A 21847-nucleotide genomic window follows, 5' to 3' on the forward strand; every position below is an offset into this window, starting at 1 on the left:
CTGTGAGTAAAAGAGAACTCAAGTTGCAGCTAACTTCCTGTCAGGAAGTGAGAAATCTGAAATCGATGCTCTGTTCCAGGGTCAGTTTATTAAATTGCATGTTCTCTATGAGTCGACATGCACTGCATACGATTTCCCCTAGATGTCAGTAAGCAGTGAGAATTGGAATGGTGTTGCTAGGCAGATCTGAGGCCATATAAAGGCTCATGGAACCGGGGGTGCACTCTTTTCAACGTTCGTCATGGCGCAAAGGAGGACCTCAGGATGGCATTCTGAAAAGCTCTCATTATAGGCCTTAGATATATCCGGCTCTGATTTTATTCGATATAGGTGTTAAAAACATCATAATGTAGTTATTTTAAACCGAGTTATATCAGTTTATATCAGTATATTGCGATTTTCGGATATTTCTTTGTGCTGCGTTATGAAGAGTTGGGCACGTCTGGGCCACATAGCTAATGTTTGCTGCTAATTCCTAAGTTGAAGACGGCAATCTACAACCGAGCAACGATGATTCTGGACAAAGGACCACTTGCACAAGATTCTGATGGAAGCTCATCAAAAAGTAAGAACTATTTATGATGTTAATTTGTTGTTCTGTTGAAAAATGTAAAACTATTATTCCGCCATTAATTTCGGTGCGGTCTCGCTTTAGCGCACGCTGTATGTCGTAGTAACGTTAATTTTAAAAATCTAACACAGCGGTTGCATTAAGAACTAATGTATCTTTCATTTCCTGTCCAACCTGTATTTTTTAGTCAAGTTTATGATTAGTTATTGATTAGATTAGGTGCCTTTCCCAAGATTTCTCCCAACATTTTGTTGGCAGCTTGGCTACTATTCTCATTGTATAACCACGATTTGTGCCGCTAAATATGCACATTTTCGAACAAACAATATATGTATTGTGTAATATGATGTTATAGGACTGTCATCTGATGAGGTTTTGAGAAGGTTAGTCAAAAAAGTAATATCTTTTGCTGGTTTATTCGCTATCGCTAACGTGCATGAATCAATGCTGCTGTGTGGTTGGCTATTGTAGTAAGCTAATATAATGCTAAATTGTGTTTTCGCTGTAAAACACTTAAAGAATCTGAAATATTGTCTGCATTCACAAGATCTTTGTCTTTCATTTGCTGTACGCTGTGTATTTTTCATAAATGTTTTATGATGAGCATTTAGGTAATTCACGTTGCTCTCTGTAGTTATTCTAGTTGCTTTGGTGAGAGTTGTGATGGTGGCTGCAATGTAAAACTATGATTTATACATGAAACTTGCACATTTTTCTAACAAAACATATGCTATACAATAAATATGTTATCAGACTGTCATCTGATGAAGTTGTTTCTTGGTTAGTGACTATTTATATCTTTATTTGGTCGAAATTGTGATAGCTACCTATGCAGGAAAAAAATGGTGGGGAAAAAAGCTGTGTCTTTTGCTATGGTGGTTAGCTAATAGAAATACATATTGTGTCTTCCCTGTAAAACATTTTAAAAATCAGAAATGATGGCTGGATTCACAAGATGTGTATCTTTCATTTGGTGTCTTGGACTTGTGATTTCATGAACATTTTATTATATGATATCCCTGTGGCTTTAGGCTAGCCTGTTGAGGCTAGGGGGTGCTGTTGTCACAATTTATGGTAATCGTGTAATTTTTGAAACGGCTTCCTACAAAATTCTTGAACGTACAATATGCATATTATTATTATTATTGGATAGAAAACAGTCTATAGTTTCTATAGGAGTTGAAATTTTGGCTCTAAGTGGAACAGAACTCATTCTACAGCAATTTCCCTGACATGGAGTCAGATTTCAGAAATTTTGGCCTCTGTTCTGGAGTCAGTTTTAAGGCCACTGTTATTCCTATGAGTATATGGACACTGCTTACGTCTTCCCCTGGATGCCTTTACGTGATGACGATTTGAATGGTGTCGATTGCACAGTCACAGGCACTATAAATGAAAAAACCCTGTATGTAGGAGCTCTTTTCTTGGTGCGTCATGCGCGCGGAGGATACCGACCCACTGTTTTTCCAAGCACTAGTGAAGCCAGTTATATTTCTCCGGTCATATTTCTACTCGTTATAGGAGTTAAAAACATCATAAGGTAGTTAATTTAAAGCGTTTTATAGCAATTTATATCCGTTTAGTGCGATTTTGGGACATTTATTTCTGAGACGCTGTGAATCTCTGGGCACGCTTCCAGTTCATGCCGAACGCAGTTGGCATTTCCACATGGCAAGAGGACAGCTTTCCACCAAAAGACGATTATACCCAAGAAAGGATGCTTCGCCCAAGATTCTGATGGAAGAACAGCTCAAAGTAGGAACAATTTATTATGATAAATCGTGTTTCTGTCGAAAAATGTTAGTGGCTTAGGACGCCATTTTTTTGACTTAGCTCCGCTTGGCGCAAACTGTATTGAAAAGTAAGGATAATTTTAAAAATGTAATTCCGCGATTGTATTAAGAATTAAATTGTCTATCAATCGCTGTCCACCCTATATTTTTTAGTCACGTTTATGAGTATTTATGTATACGACTAGATCACTGTCTAATATGGCGCACAAACATTTTCTCACCAGCTGGGCTACTTTTCTCATTGTCTAACCATGATTTTGGTGGCTAAATATGCACATTTTCGAACAAACTGTATATGTATGTTGTAATGTGATGTTACAGGAGTGTCATATGAAGAATTCTGAGAAGGTTAGTGAAAAAATTAATATATTTTGGCGATGTTTACGTTATCGCTCTCTTTGGCTAGAATCAATGCTGGGGTAATGTTTGCACATGTGCTATGCTAATATAACGATTTATTGTGTTTTCGCTGTAAGACACTTAGAAAATCTGAAATATTGTCTGTATTCACAGGATCTGTGTCTTTCGATTAGTGTATGCTGTGTATTTTTACGAAATGTTTGATGATTAGTAGTTAGGTAAACACGTTGCTCATTGTAATTATTCTAGTCCATTTGTGACGGTGGGTGCAATTGTAACCTATGCCATCTACCTGAAATATGCACATTTTTCTAACAAAACCTATCCTATACCATAAATATGTTATCAGACTGTCATCTGATGAGTTTTTTTCTTGGTTAGGGGCTATCAATATCTTAGTTTAGCCGAATTGGTGATAGCTACTGTTGTTGGTGGACAAAGTAAAGATGGTGGATTATGCTAATGTGTTTTTAGCTAATAGATTTACATCTTTACATATTGTGTCTTCCCTGTAAAACATTTTAAAAATCGGACATGTTGGCTGGATTCACAAGATCTGTGTCTTTCATTAGCTGTATTGGACTTTAATGTGTGAAAGTTAAATATTTAAAAAAAATATTTTTTTTGAATTTCGCGGCTCTGCCTTTTCAGTGGGGGTGGGGGGGGTGTGCCGCTTGCGGGACGTGTGTCCTAGACAGGCTAGGCTATGCTAGTCAGCTTTTTTGATGGGGGGGATCCCGGATCCGGGTTTGTGACTCGTTAGAGGTTTTAAGGCAAGGGCTGATTTCAAGGTTTTACTACTAACCTACAAAGCATTACATGGGCTTGCTCCTACCTATCTTTACGATTTGGTCCTGCCGTACATACCGACACGTACGCTACGGTCACAAGACGCAGGCCTCCTTTTTGTCCCTAGAATTTCTAAGCAAACATCTGGAGGCAGGGCTTTCTCCTATAGAGCTCCATTTTTATGGAATGGTCTGCCTATCCATATGAGAGACGCAGACTCAGTCTCAACCTTTAAGTCTTTATTGAGGACTCATCTCTTCAGTAGGTCCTATGATTGAGTGTAGTCTGGCCCAGGAGTGTGAAGGTGAATGGAAAGGCTCTGTAGCAACGAACTGCCCTTGCTGTTTCTGCCTGGCCGGTTCCCCTCTCTCCACTGGGATTCTCTGCCTCTGACCCTATTACGGGTGCTCTTCCATGCCATCCCTAGGAGGGGTGCGTCACTTAAGTGGGTTGAGTCACTGACGTGGTCTTCCTGTCCTGTCCGGGTCAATGCATACGTACACTACTGGACTACAACATTACAGGCTGCTTCCAAGGACTCAGTATTTGTCACGAGACTGGTAGGTAGTTGTTCAGCAGAGTATCAATCAATCAAAGTGAAAGGGTGAGCCTGAGAAAAAGTTCAGCCGAATCTCGAGGTACTATACATGCTGCATGTGTACTGTACAGGACTACTGTCCAGATGTTATCATATGTCTACAACACAGAGGATATTTAGGTGGTATTACGAACCCATTTATCAAATCTATAGGTTTTTTCATACATTTTAAGATTGCAATAAGATAGCATAGATGTTCTGTCTAGATATGACAGAGTACAGTAGGCTACAGCATGGTTTTCTTGCAATTTCATCAACACATTAACGACTACTTCTACAGTGAAAAATGGCTGCCGTATTCATAGATGCAGCCAGACGGTATATTGCTTCCTGTTAGTGAGGAGAAACCCACACAGACATTTACAGCACACAGACATCCTGCCACATCGTCTCTGCACTGAATTAGTATTCTGTATGTTTCTGTTTATTACGGATCACCATTTAGCTGCTGCTACACTTCCTGGGGTCCATACAGGACTAAGGCAATTACATACAAAATAAAACAGTACATCACACATTACTACACACTATCTACCACAACATATCTCCAATACAAAATCCATAATACAGCAATATAACAATATTAATGTACATGTGTGTAGAGGGTTTGTTAGCATGTGTGTGCGTATACGTGTTTGTGTCTGTCTCCCCACAATCCGTTCCATAAGGTGTAGTTTTATGTGTTTATATTTTACTCGGATTTTACTGCTTGCATGAGTTACTTGATGTGGAATAAAGTTCCATGGCTCTATGTAGTACTGTGCGCCTCCCATATTCTGTTCTGGACTTGGGGACTGTGAAGAGACCTCTGGGTGGCATGTCTTGTTGGGTATGCGTGGGTGTCCAAGCTGTGTACTAGTCATTTAAATAGATAGCTTGGTGCTTTCAACATGTTAATACCTCCCACAAAGACAAGTACTGACGCAATCAATTGCTCCACTACTTTGAGCCAGGAGAGATGGACATGCATGTCATTGATGTTAGTTCTCTGTGTAAATTTAAGGGCCAGCCGTGCTGCTCTTTTCTGGGCCAACTGGAATTTTCCTATGTCCCTCTTTGTGGCACTTGACCATATACCAGGGCAGTAGTCCAGGTGTGACAAAACTAGGGCCTGTAGAACTTGTTCTGTTGATAGCAATGTCAAGAAACCAGAGCAGAACTTTATTACAGACAGACTTCTACCCATTTTAGCTACCATTACATCAATATGTTTTGACCACGACAGTTTACAATCCAGGGTTACTCCAAGCAGTTTAGTCTCCTCTACTTGCTGAATTCCCACATTATACATTACAAGATTTAGTTGAGGTTTAGGGTTTAGTGAAGGATTTGTTGCAAATATAATGCTTTTCGTTTTTGAAATATTGAGGACTAGTTTATTTCTTGCCACCCATTCTGAAACTAACTGCAGCTCTTTGTTGAGTGTTGCAGTCATTTCAGTCGCTGTGGTAGCCGACATGTATAGTGTTGAGTCATCAGCATACATAGACACGCTGGCTTTACTCAAAGCCAGTGGCAGTGTGTTTAGTAAAGAATGAAAAAAAGTAAGGGGCCTAGCCAGCTACCCTGGGGAATGCCTGACTCTACCTGGATTATGTTGGAGAGGCTTCCATTAAAGAACACCCTCTGTGTTCTGTTAGACAGGTAACTCTCGATCCACAATATAGCAGGGGATGTAAAGTCATAACACATTTGTTTTTCCAGCAGCAGATTACGATCGATAATGTCAGAAGCTGCACTGAAGTCTAACAAAACAGCTTTCAAAATCTTCTTATTATCATTTTCTCTCAGCCAATCATCAGTTATTTGTGTAAGTGCCGTACATGTTGAGTGCCCTTCCCTATAAGCATACTAAAGTATGTTGTGAATTTGTTTACTGTGAAATAGCAGTGTATCTTGCAAATACCATTTTTTTCAAAAAGTTTACTAAGGGTTGGTAACAGGCTGATCGGTCGGCTGTTTGAGCCAGTAAAGGGTGCTTTGTTATTCTTGTGTAGTGGAATGACTTTGGCTTCCCTCCAGGGCACACACTTTTCTGTAGGCTTAGATTGAAGAGATCGCAAATAGGAGTGGCAATATCGTCCACTATCATCTTCAGTAATTTTCCATCCAAGTATATATCTCTAGATATATATATATATATATATATATATATATATATATATATATATATATATATATATCAAGACAACATTATATCTTTTTTAGTCTGAGGTATGAGGGTTCGTTAGGATAGTGCAATTTTGGTCATATCTGGTCATATCATGTTTGTAATGCTCTCCCTTCTGTACACTCCTAGAACCAAAAGTGTTATTCTCCTACAGGGACAGCCAAAGAACCCCAATATGGTTCTAGGTTACACCTATATTTCTAAGAGTATATATGACACATTTCTCAATTTTGGTCAGTGAAAAAGTTCTGAAGATGGGGTTTTAACTACCTACCCCCAAATACAGTTTTGTAAAGCCATATGTGGTCAAATCTGGTCATATCGTGTTTGTAATGCTGTATATATGATGTATAGGAGATACATTTCTCTTGATGTAAGTCATTTTTTATTTACCATTGATATTTGGACGAGATCCCTGGCCTTCATCAGCATGAAATGAACAATAAAGAGGGGAGAAAACAGTACATTGGTTTCAGGGAGAATGTAATGCCATTGATGGCCAATATAATCTATATATCACATCTAATACAACAATATAGAATATCCCAACATAAAACAGTAAGATGTCACTTTTTTGGTAATTTTTGCTTTGATGAAGTAAAATGTATGTTTTCACAAAAGAATGAGACATGCTACAAATGAAATGTGCATATGACACAATATCATACAATAATATACTTTAAAATGCATATTCCAACTGTGAAACATAGATATTATAATGAAGGTGTGCAATTTATTGCAAATAACAAAATAAAATTAACTTGATTAAAATCTACTTAATTGATCTTGTTGAGAGTCATTGATACTCTATACTTGATTGATCTTAATGAGAGTCATTGATACTCTATATTTGTACACCTCTTTCACATAAAGTTGTATGCTGAAATCCAAACTAATTTACTAATATACTACATTTCACTATTGGGAAGAGATTGTATCAGTTTGGGTTCCAGGCTAAACAGAGAGGTTCCCTTTTCATTCAGCACCCCAGTTCTGTCTGCTTCACTGGGTTCAGAGAAGGCCATGTCACACTGTATTGCATTATGCATAGGCAGATAGGCCTACTTGGTGTGAAATGCATCTAAAGTCTTCATCAAGTAAGAGACAGACTGCACATGGCTTTTTCCCAAACTCACTATTATCCCACAGTGACGGAGGTCTTTGAAAGGGAATGACTATACTTAACCAGCGCACCTTAAGAAACGCCTGCTTTATGATCCAGTGTTAACTATCCGGTATTAACTATCCTTATCACACAGCTCCTGGATGAGAATGAACTATACTGTATTCTCCCAAAGCAGTGAGCAGTGAGACTGTGTTTTGTATCTGTGCTGTATTTGAGGAAATCAAGCACATTCCAGTAGGTAAAACCGTAGAAAAAGAAACCATAGTATATATTATATTTCTATGGGTAAAACAACCAGTTGAGCCCACTGGGATGTCTCTACAGTACCACGACAGTCAGTAACATGCGTTTCCATGACTACCTAATGCCAGATAAACTGCGGTGGGTAAAGGGATAGCCATAAAAGGTCAAACCATGAAGAGCAAGCAGGGGATGCAAACTAAACAACAACGACAACAACAGAAATGTTTCTCTGGATGTTCCTATAGTAACCATTATGAGAGGGGAATTTAACATGAAAAATAATATATCTACACACTACTAATACAAACACAAGGCAGATGAAAACAGCCCAAACTAAACAAGTACCAAGCTATAGGATTGACCTAGGGCTACTAACTGATAAGGCTGCCAGAGAGTTCTGGCTACAGACTCCTCCTACTCACCGCCTCCACCTCGGCTGGGTCGTACCAAACGTTGATGTAGGGGTGCTGTAAGGCTTCGTCCACTTGTATCCGCTTGGCTGGATCAATAATCAACATCTTACACAACAGGTCTCTGGCCTGGCTGGCTGTGGAGACAGAGAGAAGCAGAGAGAGAGAGAAGCGTCAGAGTCAAGGGAGGAGAGAGGAGACAGAGAGAGTGGGGTCAGAGTCAAGGAAGGAGAGAGGAGACAGAGAGAGTGGGGTCAGAGTCATGGAAGGAGAGAGGAGACAGAGAGAGTGGGGTCAGAGTCAAGGAAGGAGATAGGAGACAGAGAGAGTGGGGTCAGAGTCAAGGAAGGAGAGAGGAGACAGAGAGAGTGGGGTCAGAGTCAAGGAAGGAGAGAGGAGACAGAGAGAGTGGGGTCAGAGTCAAGGAAGGAGAGAGGAGACAGAGAGAGTGGGGTCAGAGTCAAGGAAGGAGAGAGGAGACAGAGAGAGTGGGGTCAGAGTCAAGGAAGGAGAGAGGAGACAGAGAGAGTGGGGTCAGAGTCAAGGAAGGAGAGAGGAGACAGAGAGAGTGGGGTCAGAGTCAAGGAAGGAGAGAGGAGACAGAGAGAGTGGGGTCAGAGTCAAGGAAGGAGAGAGGAGACAGAGAGAGTGGGGTCAGAGTCAAGGAAGAGGAGAGGAGACAGAGAGAGTGGGGTCAGAGTCAAGGAAGGAGAGAGGAGACAGAGAGAGTGGGGCCAGAGTCAAGGAAGAGGAGAGGAGACAGAGAGAGTGGGGTCAGAGTCAAGGAAGGAGAGAGGAAACAGAGAGAGTGGGGTCAGAGTCAAGGAAGAGGAGAGGAGACAGAGAGAGTGGGGTCAGAGTCAAGGAAGGAGAGAGGAAACAGAGAGAGTGGGGTCAGAGTCAAGGAAGGAGAGAGGAGACAGAGAGAGTGGGGTCAGAGTCAAGGAAGGAGAGAGGAGACAGAGAGAGTGGGGTCGGAGTCAAGGAAGGAGAGAGGAGACAGAGAGAGTGGGGTCAGAGTCAAGGAATGAGAGAGGAGACAGAGAGAGTGGGGTCAGAGTCAAGGAAGGAGAGAGGAGACAGAGAGAGTGGGGTCAGAGTCAAGGAAGAGGAGAGGAGACAGAGAGAGTGGGGTCAGAGTCAAGGAAGGAGAGAGGAGACAGAGAGAGTGGGGTCAGAGTCATGGAAGGAGAGAGGAGACAGAGAGAGTGGGGTCAGAGTCAAGGAAGGAGAGAGGAGACAGAGAGAGTGGGGTCAGAGTCAAGGAAGAGGAGAGGAGACAGAGAGAGTGGGGTCAGAGTCAAGGAAGGAGAGAGGAGACAGAGAGAGTGGGGTCAGAGTCAAGGAAGAGGAGAGGAGACAGAGAGAGTGGGGTCAGAGTCAAGGAAGGAGAGAGGAGACAGAGAGAGTGGGGTCAGAGTCAATGAAGAGGAGAGGAGACAGAGAGAGTGGGGTCAGAGTCAAGGAAGGAGAGAGGAAACAGAGAGAGTGGGGTCAGAGTCAAGGAAGAGGAGAGGAGACAGAGAGAGTGGGGTCAGAGTCAAGGAAGGAGAGAGGAGACAGAAAGAGTGGGGTCAGAGTCAAGGAAGAGGAGAGGAGACAGAGAGAGTGGGGTCAGAGTCAAGGAAGGAGAGAGGAAACAGAGAGAGTGGGGTCAGAGTCAAGGAAGGAGAGAGGAGACAGAGAGAGTGGGGTCAGAGTCAAGGAAGAGGAGAGGAGACAGAGAGAGTGGGGTCAGAGTCAAGGAAGGAGAGAGGAGACAGAGAGAGTGGGGTCAGAGTCAAGGAAGAGGAGAGGAGACAGAGAGAGTGGGGTCAGAGTCAAGGAAGGAGAGAGGAAACAGAGAGAGTGGGGTCAGAGTCAAGGAAGAGGAGAGGAGACAGAGAGAGTGGGGTCAGAGTCAAGGAAGGAGAGAGGAGACAGAGAGAGTGGGGTCAGAGTCAAGGAAGAGGAGAGGAGACAGAGAGAGTGGGGTCAGAGTCAAGGAAGGAGAGAGGAAACAGAGAGAGTGGGGTCAGAGTCAAGGAAGGAGAGAGGAGACAGAGAGAGTGGGGTCAGAGTCAAGGAAGGAGAGAGGAGACAGAGAGAGTGGGGTCAGAGTAAATGGATAGAATAGGAGAAGGGAGAAACTCAATCAGCAATAAAACACTGTCTATCAAACATTAAGTGCATCCAAAACGGCACTCTATCCCATCTGTGGTGCACTACTTTGTCTCATATTGTCTCCATGTGAGACAATAGTTTACTGTTCCTTTAAGATTTTCCCTCTTCTGTTTCCATACCACCACAGTCAAGGCTTAACACTCAGGGAATATTATGGTTCAAGACATTCAATCTCATGTCAGAAGAGAGAAGAGAGCTTTGCTAGTAACCTACTTGTTTCTCAAGGTTATGAATTACAATACTCTTACAACTATTTGTATTAGCCTTAAATTACAAATATAATATTTCTTTAGATGCAAATTCACAAAATAAAAAAACATGTTCATGAATCCATCTGTGCTTCCTGCTCTTGTACTAATATGAACTGTTCAGTTCTGCAATACCAAACTCTTAACCCACAATCCCTCCCACAACCCCTCAATCCCTCCATCCCTCCCACCATCCTTCTATCCATCCCTCCATCCCTCCCACAGCCCCTCCATCCCTCCCACAGCCCCTCCATCCCTCCCACAGCCCCTCCATCCCTCCCACCATCTCTCCCACAGCCCCTCCATCCCTCCCACAGCCCCTCCATCCCTCCCACAGCCCCTCCATCCCTCCCACCATCTCTCCCACAGCCCCTCCATCCCTCCCACAACCACCCATCCCTTAGACCATCCTTCCATCCATCCCTCCATCCATCCCTCCATCCCTCCCACCATCTCTCCCACAGCCCCTCCATCCCTCCCACAACCACCCATCCCTTAGACCATCCTTCCATCCATCCCTCCATCCCTCCCACCATCTCTCCCACAGCCCCTCCATCCCTCCCACAACCACCCATCCCTTAGACCATCCTTCCATCCATCCCTCCATCCTTTCTATCATCTATCCCTCCATCATCCCACAGCCCCTTCATCCCTCCCTCCATCCCTCCCACAGCCCCTCTATCCATCCCTCCCACCATCCCTTCATCCTTCACCCCCTCCCTCCATCCCTCACCCCATCCCTTCATCCTTCCCCCATCCCTTCATCCTTCCCCCCATCCCTTCATCCCTCCCTCCACCCCTCGTGTGGCCCTGACAGTCTGACTCACTATAAATAGTCCATTAGCAGCAGTCAGACGAGCTGCACTGTACCTCCCCTCATAACCATCCCCACACTGTGCTACATCACCATGCCAGCAGCTATAGGCCAGCCATAGCAATCTCCAAAATGGCGGCTCAAAATGCTCTCTCAGCATGCAGTGTAACCAAAGACCCCGGCTCCACTAGCTTTAGTCCTAACAGGATTTCCCAGGCTCCTACCTAGCCTCCAGTACAGCTTTGTAAACAGTGCTCTCATACCCTTTTATCACACTATCGTGCCGACCCCAAGCATATACTGTTCCAGCTGAAATATTTTATTTTGACATTGTTCTTTCCAGTACAGTTCCTGTAACTATGGTGGATGCATAGCCAGGCTAGCCCAGTACATCTCTGGTCGGTTTGGCTCAGCTCAGCTCAGTAGTGAATCAATCTAATGCAGTTTCTCTCTAGCACACTCCGTCTCTAACACACTCCCTCTCTAACACAGTCACTTTAACACTACACCTTTCCTTCCGTCTCTGGCTGTGACTGTAACCATTATGTCCTCTCTAACTCAGTGGGTGTATTCCTCTAGTATATCTGACACAGCCGCTATAACACAGCTCTAACTCAGTGGGTGTATTCCTCTAGCAGCCCCTCTCCTCTCCTTCAGTCTGTTTTCTGCAGGGATCAGGCAGTCAGCAGGCAGGAGCTGGGAGGTAGCAGGCAGGCCGCAGGAGGCGGGAGACAGGAGACAAGAGACAGGAGGCAACAGACAGGACACATGAGCCAGCAGGAGATAGGAGACAGGAGGAAGGAGGCAGGTAGCAGCAAGAGGCAGGAGACAGGAGACAGCAGGCAGGAGGTAGCAGGAGACAAGAGACAGCAGGCAGGAGGTAGCAGGAGACAGGAGCCAGAAGGTGGCAGGAGACAGGAGGCAGAGGGCGGCAGGCAGGAGGCGGCAGGAGACAGGAGGCGGCAGGAGACAGGAGGCGGCAGGAGACAGGAGGCGGCAGGAGACAGAAGGCAGAGGGCGGCAGGCAGGAGGCGGCAGGAGACAGGAGGCAGAAGGTGGCAGGAGACAGGAGGCGGCAGGAGACAGGAGGCAGAGGGCGGCAGGCAGGAGGCGGCAGGAGACAGAAGGCAGGAGACAGGAGGCGGCAGGCAGGAGGTGGCAGGCGGGAGACGGCAGGAGACGGGAGGCAGGAGCAGGCAGGCAAGAGGCAGGCAGCAGGAGGCGGCAGGAGGGCTCCTGAGTCATTCATGTGAATTTCCTTCCCAGACATACTGCATGGCTTTGATGTTGCCGCAGTACCAGGCAGATGTCATTATATTTAGGAGAAATCTGTCTTCTTCCGATATAGCCTGTTATCCTCCTGGGATTTTGTAAACTATTTTCTCTGGAAGCCTCCTGTAGAAATACTTCCTGGGAATACCATGATATGATGAATATGATTTCTCTGGAAATGTAGATGGAAAGGTAGTGGATAACGTCTTGGTTTAAACCCTCTTCCTCTAAATGAATTTCACTGAAGGGAGTGACTGTCACCCTAGTCAATTTCAGTTACAGTATATCACTTCACTTATTCTGCCCCTCGTGAGCCAAAAGCCAGTTCAGTTTGATGAGATTACAATCACATAAAATATATATGCCTTTATCACACAGACACATTGACTCTGTGTACAACACACACAGACACATTGACACACTGTACAACACTCACAGACACAAACTAATCTCTAGTCTCCACACACATGCTGCACAATGCCTTCTTGAAAAGAACAAAATAGAACAGAACCGAATAGAATTGAATAGAATAGAACCGCCACTTCATTGACTCACCTTTGAGTTTGTTGTGCTCTGAGTCTGCGGGGAAGAGGCAGTCGGGGAAGAGCTTGGGGAAGGTGAGGCCTGCGTATTTGGGCCTGTTCTCTACATAGTTACGGACGGTGGGCTGCAGCTTCTTCATAAACTCTGGAGCAGGCGTGCCCAGCTGCTCAATCACCTTATTCCATTGGTCAATATCTGAGAGGGAGGGGTTAAGGAAGAAACACAACAAACCTGGACAGCAAAGCACCCTGGCCTGGCTATGTCCCCAAACTGTTACACTGTACATAGGCTTTAAACTGCAACTGCTACTGTTGCTGCTACTACTACTACTACTACTACTACTACTGCTGCTACTACTACTACTACTACTACTACTACTACTGCTGCTACTACTACTACTACTGGTAGGCCGGTAAGCCGTCAATGTAAATAAGAATTTGTTCTTAACTGACTTGCCTAGTTAAAAAAACGTTAAAGCAAATAAAAAATACTACTCCTACTGCTCCTACTACTACTACTACAACTACTACTGATACTACTACTACCACAACTCCTACTAACGCTACTACTCCTCCTCCTCCTACTACTACTGACACTACTGCTACTACTACTACTACTACTACTCCTAATGCTACTGATACTGCTACTACTACGACTGATACTACTACTACTACCACTACTGCTACTACTACTACTACTACTGCTACTACTACTACTACTACTAGTACTCCTACTCCTAATACTACTGATACTACTACTACTGCTACTCCTACTACTACTACTGCTACAACTAATTATTCTACTACCACTGATGCTACTACAACTACTGCTACTGCTACTACTACTACTGCCACTATTACTACTGATACTACTGATACTACAACTACTGCTACTACTACTACTACTACTACTGCTACTACTGCTACTACGTCTACTGCTACTACTACCGATACTGCTACTACGACTACTTATACAGCCAATACCACTACTACTACGACTATTTCTACTGCTACTACTACTAATTCTACTGCTACTACTACTACTAATGCTACTACTACTACTTCTACTGCTACTACTTCTACTGCTACTACTATTGCTACTACTTCTACTACTACTACTAATGCTACTACTACTACTGCTACTACTACTTATCCTACTGCTACTACTTCTACTGCTACTACTGCTGCTACTACTACTTCTACTGCTACTACTACTACTTCTACTGCTACTACTACTACTACAACTTCTACTGCTACTACTTCTACTGCTACTGCTAGTGCTAATGCAACTACTACTGCTACTACTACTACTACTGCTACTACTACTACTGCTACTACTACTGCTACTACTACTACTTCTACTGCTACTACTACTACTTCTACTACTACTACTTCTACTGCTACTACTACTAATGCTACTACTACTGTCACTACTACTACTGCTACTACTACTACTTATCCTACTGCTACTGCTACTGCTACTACTACTACTACTACTACCACTGCTACTAATACTACTTCTAATGCTACTACTACTACTTCTACTGCTACTACTTCTACTGCTACTACTACTACTAATGTTCCTACTACTTATCCTACTGCTACTACTACTACTACTACTATTCCTACTGCTACTACTACTAATAGTACTACTACTACTGCTACTACTGCTACTACTACCACTCCTACTGCTATTACTGCTGCTGCTGCTACTGCTACTACTACCATTACTACTACTGCTACTACTTCTACTGCTACTACTACTGCTGCTACTACTTCTACTGCTACTACTACTGCTGCTACTACTACTGCTGCTACTACTACTTATCCTACTGCTACTCCTACTCCTACTACTACTCCTACTACTACTCCTACTGCTATTTCTGCTGCTGCTGCCACTGCTACTACTACTAATAGTACTACTGCTACTGCTGCTGCTACTACTACTCCTATTACTACTACTACTGCTGCTGTTGCTACCACTACTACTACTACTGCTGCTACCACCACTACTACTACTACTGCTGCTACTACTACTACTGCTACTACTACTTCTACTGCTACTACTACTACTAATGTTCCTACTACTACTTCTACTGCTACTACTTCTACTACTACTGCTACTACTACTACTCCTACTACTACGTATCCTACTGCTATTACTGCTACTACTACTACTGCTACCACCACTACTACTACTACTGCTGCTACTACTGCTACTTCTACTGCTACTGATACTGCCTCTGCTACTACCACTCCTACTACTACTGCTATTACTACTCCTACTCCTACTGCTATTACTACTACTACTACTCCTACTACTACTACTACTGCTGCTGTTGCTACCACTACTACTACTGCTGCTAACACCACTACTACTACTACTGCTGTGACTACTACTACTACTACTCCTACTGCTACTACTACTATTGATACTACTGATACTACTACCACTGATGCCACTACTACTACTACTGCTACTACTACTACCGATATTACTACTGCTACTACTACTGCTACTACTACTGCATCTACTGCTACTACTACTGCTATTACTACTACTGCTACTACTACTACTTATCCTACTGCTGTACACTACTACTACTGCTGCTACCACCACTACTACTACTACTGCTGTGACTACTACTACTACTACTCCTACTGCTACTACTACTATTGATACTACTGATACTACTACCACTGATGCCACTACTACTACTACTGCTACTACTACTACCGATATTACTACTGCTACTACTACTGCTACTACTACTGCAACTACTGCTACTACTACTACTACTACTTCTATTACTACTGCTGCAACTACTACTACGGGTACTACTACTTATTATATTGCTACTACTACTACTACTAATACTACTACTCCTGCTGATGCTACTACTACAACTAGTACTACTACTGCTGCTGCTGTCACTGCTACTACTGCTACTGCTACTACTACTAGTAGTAGTACTACTACTGCTGCTGCTACTCCTACTGCTCCTACTACTACTGCCACTACTACTACTGTGACTACTGCTCCTACTACTAGTACTCCTACTACTGCTGCTGCTGCCACTGCTACTACTGCTACTACTACTACTACTAGTACTACTACTACTGCTGCTGCTACTACTACTACTACTACCGCTAACAGTGCCATACTGCTACTACTACTACTACTAGTACTACTACTACTGCTGCTGCTACTACTACTACTACTACCGCTGCTGCTACTACTACTCCTACCGCTGCTGCTACTACTACTCCTACTACTACTACTACTGCTGCTGCTACTACTACTACTACTACTACTGCAATTACTGCTGCTGCTACTACTGCTCCTACTACTACTGTTACTACTAGCAGTACTAATACTACTGCTGCTGCTACTAGTACTCCTACTACTGCTGCTGCTGCCACTGCTACTACTGCTACTACTAGTACTACTACTACTGCTGCTACTACTACTACCGCTGCTGCTACTATTACTCCTACTACTACTATTACTCCTACTACTACTACTGCTGCTACTACTACTCCTACTACTACTACTACTACTACTACTACTCCTACTACTACTACTACTACTACTCCTACTACTACTACTACTACTCCTACTACTACTCCTACTACTACTACTACTACTCCTACTACTACTGCTGCTACTACTACTACTCCTGCTGCTACTACTACTACTGCTGCTACTACTACTACTACTACTACTGCTGCTGCTGCTACTACTGCTCCTACTACTACTGTTACTACTAGTAGTACTAATACTACTGCTGCTGCTGCTACTACTACTAGAACCCAGAATATAATCTTGTTTAACTCCTTCGTTTGTAATCAAACACTGTATAATGTAGCCTCAAAACATGGTACAAGCTATCATGTTGATATCATGGATCGTCAGTCGTGCATCCATAGCTCTGTCTATGAATTTGAGGGTGATTACATTACTCCAGCCCCATCCCTCAGCTGTTTACCATAACAGTGCCATGGTGGCTGCTTTGTTATTGCATGAATTGCAGATTGACCATTTAATCAGTTCAATCACGGTAAACAAACAGATCTCTTCCTAGTCTGACAGTCCAAACAAATGTTGATCAACATTGTACGATATTGTGCAGTCAGTGGCCCGTATGGACATTAAGTGGGTTCACCAACAAACAAGGCCTTGTACACCTATCTATAGATTAACACAAAACAGTGTTAACTTGGTACTCGGGCAGCGTTTTCCAAACTCAGTCCTGAGGACCCTTTGCTATAGGACTACACAGCCGATTCAAATAATCAACTCATCATCAAGCTTTGATTATTTGAATCAGCGGTGTAGTGCTAGAGCAAAAACCCATAACGTGCCCCCCCTGGGGTCCCGGGGACCTGGTTTGGGAAACCCTGTACAAGGGACTACCGATAGAATGGAGTCAAGTACTGTAGCTAAATCTGCAGCAATATTTGTTGTGCATGGTCCCTGACAAATAAACAAATAAAAGGGGTCATAAAATAGATATTTTCTGGCATTTTGTGGATTATTAAAACTAGTACTACAGTAACTCTTCTATACTGACGCAAGACATGCATGTGTCAGAACGATGCATAGAGAGTCCTGTCTGAGTGTTCTATTGGTCAGAGTGATCTGGGCCGGGGTGAGGAGTTCATTCCTCCCCTCTCCTCATCTCATCTACAATGGTAATTCCACTCCTTTAATCTGCTATAAGAAAGACCCTATTAATACTAAAGCGTTTGTTATTATTGCATCAGCACTCCCCATTCTCCCATATCCTTAATTAAAGAGCTACCTAGGGCTCTATTCAATCTGTTTGGCTGAAGCGTTACAAATTGAGCAATATAAATGTAAAGGTAATTTAGCCAACGTATGTAGCGTTTATCGTGAATGCAGTCTCCGCTGACGCGGGAAGATTGCCTTTGAAATTTCAATCACGCTGTAATGTTGAACTTCAGCTAAACAGATTGAATCGAGCCCTTAATCTCTCAGTGAAGCAGTGTGCATTCCAGAGTACATTCCAAATGGCACCTTTTCCCTATATAGTGCACTACTTCCCACTTTGGGCCCTGGTCAAAAGTAGTGCACTATATAGGGAATACAGTAAGATGCCATTTGGGACACAGGCACAGTGGTATAGAACAGAGTCAATGCTTTTCTCCTTGGCTTCCTATCATTTAATAAACTGTTCCCCAGTCCTGGGTTAAGATAAGATGCGTGTACATGTGCGCTTAAGGTGGGTTTTAAAACTAGCAGATAGCAGATTGGAACATCCCAAAGTTCTCTCTGGATTGTATAAAATATATTTTATCAATATGAAGGCAGAAGAAGGGGAATGTTCTAGAGGCTGGTTGGTGTGATTTTGTGTTAAGATTGCTGTTGTCACATTCCTGACCTGTTTGCTGTTGTTTTTGTATGTGTTTAGTTGGTCAGGACGTGAGTTGGGGTGGGCATTCTATGTTATGTGTTTCTATGTTGGGTTAAATGTGTTGCCTGATATGGTTCTCAATTAGAGGCAGGTGTTTGATGTTTCCTCTGATTGAGAACCATATTAAGGTAGGCTGTTCTCACTGTTTGTTTGTGGGTGATTGTTCCTGTGTCTGTGTCTACCACATGGGACTGTTTCGTTCGTTTGTTCGTTCGTTTGGGTAGTCTGTTCCTGTTTCATGCGTTCTTTGTGTTTATGTAGGTTCTTGTTCAGGTCAGTCTACGTCGTTTGTTATTTTGTAATCAATTCAAGTGTTCTTCGTGTTTCGTCTTTCATTTATTAAATTCATTATGTCTACATACCTCGCTGCGTGTTGGTCCGATCCATGCTCCTCCTCATCCGAGGAGGAGGAATATGACGAACTTTACAGCTGTTTTATTTTATTATTATGAGAGTTCTGGTAAAATTTCCATTTAATTTATTACAAATGGCAAATAAACTTGAATTGATTTGAATGATCAGCACTATTTTAGGAGGAGTAAGGATGGTGTGTGTGTGTATTTGTATGTAGGTGAATAGGAGGTGGCCAAGCTGAGGAAGGGGGGGGGGGGGGCTGGGGGTTGATGGTGGAGATGGCTGAGTCTTTGTTCTCTCCATCTCCCAACATTCTCAGAGGGGGTTGGTAGAGGATGCCTGCCAGCCAGCCAGCCAGCCTGCCAGCCAGCCAGCCAGCCAGCCAGCCAGGACATCCAGAAACACATGAGCTCATCCTGCTGGAACGTCGGCTTCATTTCCTCTTTGTCTACATCACACTTTGGGAATCACATCTACACCATGCTGTGAGATGAGAAGCTTGGGGACCTTTTCATTTATTCCCTAAAATTATTATACACGGATGTTAAGCTTGTCTAATTTCATTAAAACAATTTGCTGAAATGTATTCTAAAACCTTTCCATATAGCTACATATCTTAATTTGTGTTTTAAAAGAAAGCATTTACTTTTTTATACTGACAATCCCCCCTTAAATATTATCAGTAACCCCCTCATCTTGATTTTACGCTATTTTCAACATTTTCCGCTTTTATGATGGTGTTCAAACTGCTCGTCTCAATGACAGCCCTGATACTGTATGTTGTAGCCTGTAAAGACTGGAACAAAGCCAGAATGAGGTAGGTGTGAAATCGCTAGCTAGTTAGCTGTGGTGTGCTAGTAGCAGATCTATGGAGCTTGTTGTATCATTAGCCCCGTTTATACCTGGCGCTAACATGCATCCTTGGTCCTGATCTGAACCACATTCTGATTGTGCCCAGATTTTCAGATATATGTCTACATGTGGTGTTAAAATGCGTTTATTATCCCTCCACTGTGTCTGCATTGTGACCAAATGTCCCTGTCCCTCCCTGTATGCAAATTATTTGACAGATATTATTCTAAAATATTATTGATTTCTTTTAAAACACATATTGATGTCAAAAGTCAATGGCGCCAGCTGTCAATGATTTTAAAAGGCAGAATAATGATGATTTTATATGCTTTTACTGTCCAGATCCGTCTACACTTGTGAGAAATCCAGACATAATGCGTGCCTGACTATCACCAGAGGTGGTCAGGAAGATCTGATCACAATCAAATCCCAATGTGTCTTTTGATCATCTACACCCGTCTACAAATGTGGACACAATCAGGATGTGGACACAATCAGGATAAAGAAGGCTATTGTGTTAATACTAGTTATAGTGTATAGAAGGAGGCAAGGATACGGCCGGTGCCTGAGAACAGCACTGTCCCTTTTATCTAAAGGTTCTTTAGGGCATATACTGTATGCCGCTAGCCATTGAACCCTATTTGGTTCTTCACAGCGCCATTTCTTCTAGCAGTGTGCAGTATTGTGTTGATGACAGTTCCAGAAGTGAGGCAAGGATACGGTCGGTGCCTGGGAACAGCACGGCCCCTCTTATCACCTCTCCAAAGATGCAGCCCACAGACCACATGTCCACTGCAGCCAGACACAGTCCCATACCAGTCACTCAGCATGTACCACACATGACATACAAACCCAGTGGAGGCTGCTGAGGGGAGGACGGCTCATAATAATGGCTGGAAGGGAGCAAATGGAATGGCATCAAACCATGTGTTTGATTTATTTGATACCATTCCACCAATTCTGCCTCAGCCATTACCACGAGTCCGTCCTCCCCAATTAAGGTGTCACCAACCTCCTGTGATACTAACTCCATCAGCCACACACTGCGCTCAGACATACAACATGACACATACCTGTTCTAACAGGGCTTTTCTAAAGCAGGGTAAAGCCACTCTCTAGTGGATATGAATAGCTTCGTTCCAAAATGCTATATACAGCAATTTTTCACATTTGTGTTTTTTTTTCATCAGAAATTAATGCTTATGGTTAGATTCATGTGTGTGTTAAATATTACTTTTCTCTGATTTTTTATGAATAGATTATAGATGTGTGTTAAAATGTTTTTTTTTTGTTGCCAAGTGCTATATTTCCATTGTTTAGCTGGAATGGAATGTTCGTATAGTCCCAGTCTGTATTAGATAGAACGTCGATGACCTGAATGTTCCTATAGTCCCAGTCGGTATTAGATGGAACGTTGAGAACCTGAATGTTCGTATAGTCCCAGTCGGTATTAGATAGAACGTCGAGGACCTGAATGTTCCTATAGTCCCAGTCGGTATTAGATAGAACGTCGAGAACCTGAATGTTCGTATAGTCCCAGTCGGTATTAGATAGAACGTCGAGGACCTGAATGTTCGTATAGTCCCAGTCGGTATTAGATAGAACATCGATGACCTGAATGTTCGTATAGTCCCAGTCGGTATTAGATAGAACTTCGAGAACCTGAATGTTCGTATAGTCCCAGTCGGTATTAGATAGAACGTCGATGACCTGAATGTTCGTATAGTCCCAGTCGGTATTAGATAGAACGTCGAGAACCTGAATGTTCGTATAGTCCCAGTCGGTATTAGATAGAACTTCGAGAACCTGAATGTTCGTATAGTCCCAGTCGGTATTAGATAGAACTTCGAGAACCTGAATGTTCGTATAGTCCCAGTCGGTATTAGATAGAACTTCGAGAACCTGAATGTTCATGTAGTCCCAGTCGGTATTAGATAGAACTTCGAGAACCTGAATGTTCGTATAGTCCCAGTCGGTATTAGATAGAACGTCGAGGACCTGAATGTTCGTATAGTCCCAGTCGGTATTTGATAGAACGTCGAGAACCTGAATGTTCGTATAGTCCCAGTCGGTATTAGATAGAACTTCGAGAACCTGAATGTTC

General features: G+C 43.1%; 1 protein-coding gene across 9 annotated transcripts in view; it reads right to left on the reverse strand.

The window, feature by feature from the left end:
• Positions 1 to 21847, reverse strand: part of mapk10 (mitogen-activated protein kinase 10) — a 138997-nt gene that overhangs the window by 17210 nt on the left and 99940 nt on the right. For 6 of the 9 annotated variants that reach the window (XM_055864464.1, XM_055864513.1, XM_055864504.1 and 3 more), the window contains exons 9-11: positions 13113 to 13295; positions 8073 to 8197; positions 6675 to 6701 (exon numbers count right to left, since the gene is read on the reverse strand). In XM_055864464.1, the coding sequence (XP_055720439.1) occupies positions 6675 to 6701; positions 8073 to 8197; positions 13113 to 13295 (335 nt within the window). Of the gene's footprint in view, positions 1 to 6674; positions 6702 to 8072; positions 8198 to 13112; positions 13296 to 20463; positions 20536 to 21847 lie in introns of all 9 variants that reach the window. The other 3 variants (XM_055864474.1, XM_055864494.1, XM_055864484.1) reach the window with 3 other exon arrangements.

Source organism: Salvelinus fontinalis, chromosome 2 (genome assembly GCF_029448725.1).
Source record: "Salvelinus fontinalis isolate EN_2023a chromosome 2, ASM2944872v1, whole genome shotgun sequence".
Classification (NCBI taxonomy): Eukaryota; Metazoa; Chordata; class Actinopteri; order Salmoniformes; family Salmonidae; genus Salvelinus; species Salvelinus fontinalis.